Below are 8,883 nucleotides of genomic sequence, written 5' to 3' on the forward strand. Positions count from 1 at the left end.
GAGAATGGAGGAGAAGGGATTGCGGCATGACCATCACCCCTGGGGGGTGATTTCTTGCTTTCTGTCTCTATTTCTCTCTCTGTCTGTCTGGCGAGTGCACACGCCCTATAGCAAAAACCTCTCCAAAAAAAAAGAGATGGGAACTGGGAGGAGATAAAAGAAAGGGTCAAGTGATCCAGTTTTAAGCCTCATCTTTTCTATTATGAAGACGACAAAATCTTGAGGTGAATGCTCACCTCGTTTGATTACAGTTGGTTTATTTCTGAGGGAATAAAGTAATCAATAAAATTCCCTTTTGGGGAAATTTTTTTTAATTCTATGATACTTTATAAAAACAACATTTCTGTATATACATACAAAGAATAGGGAAAACAAGCAGATCTGAATCTAAGAGGGCAAGAAATCAAACCAATTAGGTATTATGGCAATTTGGCAGATAGTTTGAGAAAAGAACATTAAGCAATTCAAAAAATGTAACAGTGAAAAGAAATAATATGCCAATTTGCAACACTGAGTAGCTGAACACATTCTTTATTTGGCACCTTTTGAGGGATAAGACTGTTAAAAGTGGTGGATTGGGGCTGGCAGGTGGTGTGGTGGTTGGGGACACTGGACTCCCACATGGCTGATCCACAGGTCGAGTCCCAGATCTGGCAGCTTCCTGTCTCTCTCTCTCTCTCTCTCTCTCTCTCTCTCTCTCTCTCTCTTTCTTTCCCTCTCTGGTCAAATTAAAGAAATAAATAAAAGAATTACTTGTAAAATAAAAGAGCCAATATAATTGAAAATTGGGTTCTCCCTCTAAAGCTTTAAGTATTCAAAGTTTCAAATCGTTAATTTAAAAGTAAACAACAAAAAATACCATTGCATCAAATCCTGCTTGTACAGAGTTGTCATGATTATTAAATAATGTATAGTACACATTCAGCACGGGTCTGAAAGATAATAGTCTTCAATATTAACGTCCTTTATCCTTGTGGATTAGGGTATGAGAGATGCACATGTGCCTTATACAATCACGTACACATAAACACACACACACACACACACAAGGCACCATGTGCTTATAAACATACACACAAACACATATGTAGTAAATGCCTAAATGTAACCAAGTACACAAAATTAACATAAATGTAAAATTTCAATGACTTTATTTTTTCCATAGTCATTGAGTGTGGAGTTAAATTTTTATTTATCTTCAGAGCATTCAAGAAATCATCCTGTAACTCACAAATTGATGGCAAAGTTTTTTCATTGCTGTCTTCATCTCCTTGTTTCTGAATGTGTAGATGACAGCATTCAAAAAAGGAGTGAGAACTGCATCAAAAATAGCAAGAAATTTGTCTAAGTGTGATGAGGGGAAGGGCCAAATGTAGAAGAAAATTAATGGCCCAAAGAATAGAACCACCACAGTGACGTGAGCTGACAAAGTAGAGAGGGCCTTCGATAAACCACCTGAAGAGTGTTTCCGGACAGTGACCAGAATGAAGATGTAGGAAATGATCAGCGTGAAGAAGGAGCCCACAGAGATGAGTCCACTGTTGGCTATCACCATGAACTCCAGTCTGTTGGTCTCTGTGCATGCAAGTTTAATGAGCTGAGGGAGATCACAATAAAAGCTGTCCAATACATTAGGACCACAGAAGGGTAAGCCTACAACAAAAGCCAATTGGGCCACTGAGTGGATGAGGCCAAGGATCCAGGCTGTAGTCATAAGTAAAATGCACATCCGTGGACTCATGATGATCAGGTAGTGAAGAGGCTTACATATGGCCACATATCTGTCAAAGGCCATGGCTATGAGTAGCACCATTTCTGTGCCTCCAATAGCATGAATAAAGAAGATCTGAGTAATACAATTCCCAAAAGAAATAGCTTTGCGTTTTCGGAAGAGATCATAGAGCATTTTGGGGGTTGCAATAGAGCAACCTCCCAGGTCAAGAAAAGACAGATTGGCCAGCAGGAAGTACATGGGAGAGTGTAAGTTAGAGTCAGAGGCCACAGAGAACACTATGAGGAGGTTTCCCATGAGGCTTGCCATGTAGAAGACAGAGGAAAAGAAGAAAAGAAACAGCTGAATCTCCCATGAATTGGACAGTCCTAGGAACACAAACTCAGAGACCACAGAGTGATTGGCTTCATCCATTGCCACTGTAGCAGAGCTGACTCTAACGCTACCTGAAAGAGTAGAGAGATGGGAACCAGCAGTTAGCATAATGGCTATGTCGCTGGATTCCCACGTAGTCGATTGTGGTTCGCATCCCGGACCCGGTGGCTTAGAACTCACACTGGGCGTGTGTGCGTGCGTGCCCAAGATCCCAAGAGGAGAATGGAGGAGAGGGGATTGCGGCGTGACCATCCCCACTGGGGGGGGATTTCTCGCTTTCTGTCTCTATATCTCTCTCTGTCTGGCGAGCACACGCGCCCTATAGCGAAAACCTCTCAAAAAAAAAAAAAAAGAAAGAAAGAAAGAAAGAAAGAAAAATCAAGCTCACGAGAAGGGGCCACTGATTACATAAGTTTCAAATTGTGAGTGGAAATATTGCCTCTTCTCACAGAGCCAAACACTTCTCTATAATCCCTTAAACTGTAGTTGCCAAAAATGAGAGTAACTCGTTATCACAAATCACTGCTTCTAATTCTCCAAACTTTCTAAAATTCTACAGCTTTTGATGAGAAAAGATTAGGCAAAAACAAATGCCAAGTCACACAAAGGGTGTCAAGTGAACTAGAAATGCCATGGGATGACATGAGAAAAACAGAGGAAAAGGAAATGAACTCATTGATTTCTCCCTGCCTAGAGTTCCCCAGACAACAGCAACTGTTGATGACTTTTATTTTCTTATCCTTCTGATTATCTCTATATGCTGTCTAAAACATTCATGAATACTCATGTTTTTCAACATGCCGTTGCAATTTTGTCAAATCAGAAGGAAAGAAGATAATGTAGAGACTCTGAAAGTATCTCACTTCGGTTGCTCAGCCCAGGGAGTGGAAATGATCACAAAGCCTGCACTGCGATATTATAGCAAAGTATGGACAAGGCCAGAAAAGAGATGTAAAATGTAAATAGCAAAAAATATACTGTATACGGGCAAGCAGGTGACGTGGTGGTTAAGGGCGCTGGACTCACACAGCTGACCACGGTTTGAGTCCTGGACCTGGCGGCCATCTTACTTTCTCACTCTCTCTCTCTCACTCCCTCTCTGGTCAAATTTAAAAAATAAGTTAAATAAATAAATAAATAAATAGAAGTTAAATAAAATATTTCTGTTTTTTTAAAGTACTGTATAAAAATATCAACTAAGTAGTATGATCATAACAGTTTTGAAGCTGAAAATATACCCAGAACCCAGAGTAAGATTAGTTGTCTTCAGTAAGAAATTAGAATTTATGGTGCACTTCAAGAGATGAATCTGATTGATTTCAACCCAGCATTCTGCCTGAGTATAAAGAATTACTGAGATGCTGTCAGGAAATATCTCACAGCGTATAGCAGCGATTGAGAAACGGTATATGGAAATAATGATATGAAACAAAAAAAGAGAGAGAGAGAGAAAGGAAAAAGCAGTGGTTACCACATGCAGGACACCAAAGTTACTCCTTTATGTACACTATTTTGTCTGATATTTATAAAAACTGTGAAATTTGGTATAATTGGTTCCTTTTACAGTTTGGGAAATAGAGACCAAGAGATAGGCAGCAACGAGCTAGAATGGTAAGTGTTAGTGTTGATATTGATACTCTGGTGTCCTTGTGAGAATATGTAGAGAAGTTTGCTTTTTCACATGAACTTTTATTTTAATAATTTTTTTATTTAACTTTATTTATTTGTTTTAATTTGACTAGAGAAGGAGGAATAAGAGACAAAGTGAGAAAGCAAGCCTCCAGGTCCGGGACTTGAACCACAGTAGGAGATGTGGGAGTCCAGTGCCCTTAACCACCACGCCACCTGCCAGCCCCTTCACATGACCTTCTAATTGTATGGCATACCTTAGTCCCTTTCAGGATGTCCCATATTCTACTCTCAGCATCTCATGAAGATGTGAAAAAGAAGGCAGCTTTGTCCTCAAGTCTTCATAAACATCCAGATTGCTTAAGCTACTTCAAATCCATCCTTAATTCATCTTAACTTTTTAAATAAACATGATGGAGGAAAGAAAATTCATGTAGTTTCTGTAGCTCAGAACTATTTGGCTGAATTCACAGATTGCCATTATCTTGATCCACAGGAAATGTTTTAGCTTCCAAAAGACCCAGTTCTTACTGCTTTCTAATGAGTGGAGAAAGCACAGGGGCTCTGTCTCCATGAAAAGAAATGCAATAAAGCTTAAAACTAAAGTAAGACAGATTCTATTCTCACCTGCAAGACTGCTTCCTACTCATTCTTTTACTTAGAGTCTAACTTTGAATAGCATTAGGCCAATTTTTTTTAAATAGAAAAAATTGGGAGTTTTATTCACTGACTTCATATCCTTTTTCTTCTTATTTGTCTTGATTCTTGCTGATTAAGTTTGCTGAAGCTGTTTCCTCACTCAAGGTAACATTTAACTGATTTCTATACAACAATCTTGTCATCAGATACATCTATTCAATACTGTCCCTTGAGCATTTGAACATTGTACAACCAATATTGCTTAAGTATTTATATATTTCCCACAATTCCACTCACTTAAAAACCAAAGGTATTTCTGTTTCCAAATATTTAACTACATTCAACCTTCCCCTGGTTAGAAATAGCATTGCTTCATGTAAAAATAGCTGGGAGGATGATGTTATTATGGAAGATATGGCTAATTGGCACACAGGAGATTACTGACCAAATGATACTGCAGAGACTTGGGATTACCAATGCAAGTTCATTTTTCCAAGGGAATTGTCGCCCAGAACACTGGCAAGCCTGCAGAGGAAGCTATAAATGAGTCACAAAATGGGGCGGAAAGATCAAAAATTTTAAGATATACAAGACATAATGTATATAAATACTAAGTACATCTAAGAATCAATATACTCTGAAACTTAAAACAGATTTATTCCCTCTTTGTATTACTCAGAGAGTTATGATGTTACTATAAATTTTTTTAATGAAAATAATATAGACTCTAATTGCAATCTAAGCAAACTTGAATGTAATAGTAAAGTCAAAAGAGTAACTCCTCCAGGACATAAAAAACAAATGCAAAATTTTTTTAAAAAGCTAAAAAGGGAACCAGCAGTTAGCGTAATGACTATGTCGCTGGACTCCCACGTAGTCGACCGCGGTTCGCGTCCCGGACCCAGTGGCTTAAAACTCACGCCGGGCGCGTGTGCGTGCGTGCCCAAGATCCCGAGAGGAGAATGGAGGAGAAGGGATTGCGGCGTGACCATCCCCCCTGGGGGGTGATTTCTCGCTTTCTGTCTCTATGTCTCTCTCTGTCTGTCTGGCGAGCACACGCGCCCTACAGTGAAAATCTCTCCAAAAAAAAAAAAAAGCTAAAAAGATATCTTTGTGAAAATTGAGAAAAGTTTATAATGGACATTAGATAGCATGAGCAACTTAGTATATTTTGTTAGGCTAAATAATGATCACTTTAAAAATGTTTGCAATCATTGGGACCAGCAGATGATGTAATGGTTACATCACTGGATTCCCACATAGTCGACTACGGTTCTAATCCTGAACCCAGTGGCTTAAAACTCACACCAGGTGCATGTGCTTGCATGCCCAAGATCCCGAGAGGAGAATGCAGAAGGGATGGCAGCATGGCCATCCCCCAAGGGGTGATTTCTCCCTTTCTGTCTCTCTGTCTCTCCAGCAAGTGCATGCGTCTTAGAGCAAAAATCTCTAAAACAAACAAAAAAAAATTGCAATCATACAAGATTGGAAGAAAAGTTTATCTATAACAGAGTAGACATGGTATATCTACTTATATACTGGTATAAAACCATAAGAAAAGAAGCTATGTTTGCATAGGTAAAAATTGTGCTAATTTTTTTCTATTTACTTCTTTTGCACTTTATTCCTTGTAGTAGTAGGTTAAGAAAGTGAAATTTTCTTGGCTCCAGCAGTTAGCATAATGGCTATGTCGCTGGACTCCCACGTTGTCGACCGTGGTTTGAGTCCTGGACCCGGAGGCTTAAACTCATGCCGGGCGCATGAGCATGCGTGCCCAAGTTCCCAAGAGGAGAATGGAGGAGAAGGGATTATGGCATGGCCATCACCCCTAGGGAGTGATTTTTCGCTTTCTGCTTTCTGTCTCTCTGTATCTGGCGAGCGCATGCGCCCTATAGCAAAAACCTCTCCCAAAAAAATGTGAAATTTTCCCAAGAACTGATTTATAGATAATGTTTACAAATGGCCTACCAAAAGTTGTTTCACAAAGAGTGCCATTCACTGATCTCTTTAAATGCAATTTTAATTCTTATTTTAAACTAAGTGCAATAATAATTTAATACAATAAGCTAAATACACACAAAACCTATATATCCCAAACAAAAGTAACTTTCATAGCCACATTCACTTTTAGTCAAGTGCGCATTTTTGTGATGAACAAGTACTTGCGAATACGTTAATAAAACACCACCTCAGATGTTTATCCTGCCATCAGCTTATTAAGAAATGCCAGTCCTGCTGTTGATAGCATTTGTTTCTAGAAAGTTTTTTTTTTAATATCTCCAACTTTTTTTAATTTCATTTTATACATTTAATCACTATACATCACTTAGCATGTGAATTGAATATACCCAACATGAATACACTTCACACTAATGAGTGAGTTCTTCTAAAACTTAACAAAAACTATGTTATAAGTCCGAGAAGGTTTTTTTTTAGATTTTTTTTCATGGGTGCCTACACTTGCTGGAGACAGAGAGAGACACAGAGAGAGGGAAAGTAAGAAATCACTAGTGATTCCCACACCATAATCCCTTCTTCATTCTCCTCTCAGGATTTTAGGCATGCACACACACGGACCCAACATGATTTTCAAGCTGCCAGGTCCAGGGCTCCAAAGGCGGAGTCAACCATTTGGGAGTCTAGCACCTTAATCACCACACCACCTGCTGGCCCAGACCAAAAAATAAATAAAATGTTTTTAAATCAAAAAAGCTTTCCAATAGAGAAGCACTATTTGCTTATTTTAATTAAAAAGTTGGGGTGGGAGGGTATCAGAAGACGGCATAATGGTTATGTTGCTGGACTCCCGTGTAGTTGACTACAGTTCAAGTCCTGGACCCAGCAGCTTAAAACTCATGCTGGACACAGGTATGTACGTGCCCAAATCCCAAGAGGAGAATGGAAAAGAAGGATTGTGGCTTGGCCATTCCTCCTCAGAAGGTGATTTCTTGCTTTCTGTCTCCCTGTCTCTCCAGTGAGACACATACCCTATAGAAAAAAATCTGTTAAAAAAAATTACTTTTGTAACCTGAAAAACAACCTTAAAATAAACTACCTTTTATAACAAATAAGCATTGTTTCAAAAAACTGTATTTTCCAATATCATCTCTACAAAGAAAACACAAACCAGTTCTCTACCTTTACTAACCTCTCAGATTACTTTTGTCTAAAAACTTTAAGATACATAAAGCACACGTGTCAGCCATCATAGTCAAAGATGCCATTTAGATTTCACATAGTAAACAGCTACAGTATAGCTTACAATGGCACAAATATACCTAATATATAAATATTAATTCATCCTTTCATTAGTCAAAGCTAGCAGGAACCACAGGCTGGCAAAGCACTTTAAGTATTGTATGAGCATTAAAGTCCCATATGTAATTCATATATGGTCATTTATAGGCAGGCAATTAAAGACCAAAATATCACTCTAAAATCCAAGACATAAAAATAAATAAATAAATAAATAACTATTCTTCCAACTTTTTTACTACATAACTAGATATCAGGACCTATGTCAGAAAGTTCAAAAAGTGTCAAGATTCATCTTTTGCTTCTTCAAATGCTTTTCTAGCTCATATCAATTCTTCATTCATAGGAAGCAAATCTCTCAAATGAGCAAACTTCCTTGGGTCCTTTCAAATCAAGAAAACGGTGTCTTCAATTTATATTTGACCTTGTCTTCCAACTGACATTGTCTTGTTAGTCATTTCAGTTACGAACTCTATGACGAGGTCTTCAAGAATATCCACTGACTCAGTATGAGGATTTTGGTCATCCCCAAACCATATATCACACATTAAAATTATTTAGAAAAAAGTCTCGGGACCAGCAGGTAGTGTAGTGGTTAAGGAGCTAAATTCCCACAGTCGATGGCACTGGAGTCCTGGAACAGGCACCTTGAAACTCATGCTGGGCACACGTGCGTGTGTGCCTAAAATTCTGAGAGAAGAATGGAGAAGAAGAGATTGTGGTGTGGCCATCCATCCTGGGTGGTTATTTCTTGCTTTCTTTCTCTCTCTCTGTCTCTGTCTCTCCAGCAAGCACACATGCCCTATAACAAAAATGTCTCTTCAAAAAAGTCTCTTTCTTTTCTTCTGATCACCTCCTATACCTCCTCCAATTTCTTCATTTTCTTCCTCAAAAGTTGAATCTTCTTCATCTGCCATCCCACCAGCCCACCAACGTACAGTGCCAAAATGCCCTATTTTTTAAAGAGAAGAGATGGGAGATATTATTTTTAATCTGTACCACCAAACAAATGTAAAGGATACAAAAGAAAAAAGTAAAACTGCCAGTTACTGAGAAGAGGAATTAGACTCCTAAATAAATTTCTGTAATTATTAGTAGACATTTCTTATTTATAGTTTTCATTATAATTTTTTTATAATTATTTTTTTATTAATTCACTATACACCATCACAGCACACAAATGAATTTTCCATCCAAAATACACTGTGCATTGGTTCAATCAAGCACATCAACATACATGTTCTCAGCAAATA

The 8,883-nt window shown here is 38.3% G+C and overlaps 1 protein-coding gene and 1 pseudogene across 1 annotated transcript; both read right to left on the reverse strand.

Annotated features, from left to right (window-relative positions):
- Nucleotides 1-1,207: 1,207 nt before the first annotated feature.
- LOC102488984 (olfactory receptor 4F3/4F16/4F29-like) lies at nucleotides 1,208-2,146 on the reverse strand. The gene has a single exon (XM_006140542.1). The coding sequence runs from the start codon at nucleotides 2,144-2,146 to the stop codon at nucleotides 1,208-1,210; it is 939 nt and encodes a 312-aa protein (XP_006140604.1).
- A 5,768-nt stretch (nucleotides 2,147-7,914) lies between these two features.
- On the reverse strand, nucleotides 7,915-8,547 carry LOC102499651 (transcription initiation factor TFIID subunit 13-like; annotated as a pseudogene).
- Nucleotides 8,548-8,883: the final 336 nt, after the last annotated feature.

The sequence above is a fragment of the Tupaia chinensis genome, unplaced genomic scaffold (genome assembly GCF_000334495.1).
Source record: "Tupaia chinensis unplaced genomic scaffold, TupChi_1.0 Scaffold000037_21, whole genome shotgun sequence".
NCBI classification, from domain to species: Eukaryota; Metazoa; Chordata; class Mammalia; order Scandentia; family Tupaiidae; genus Tupaia; species Tupaia belangeri.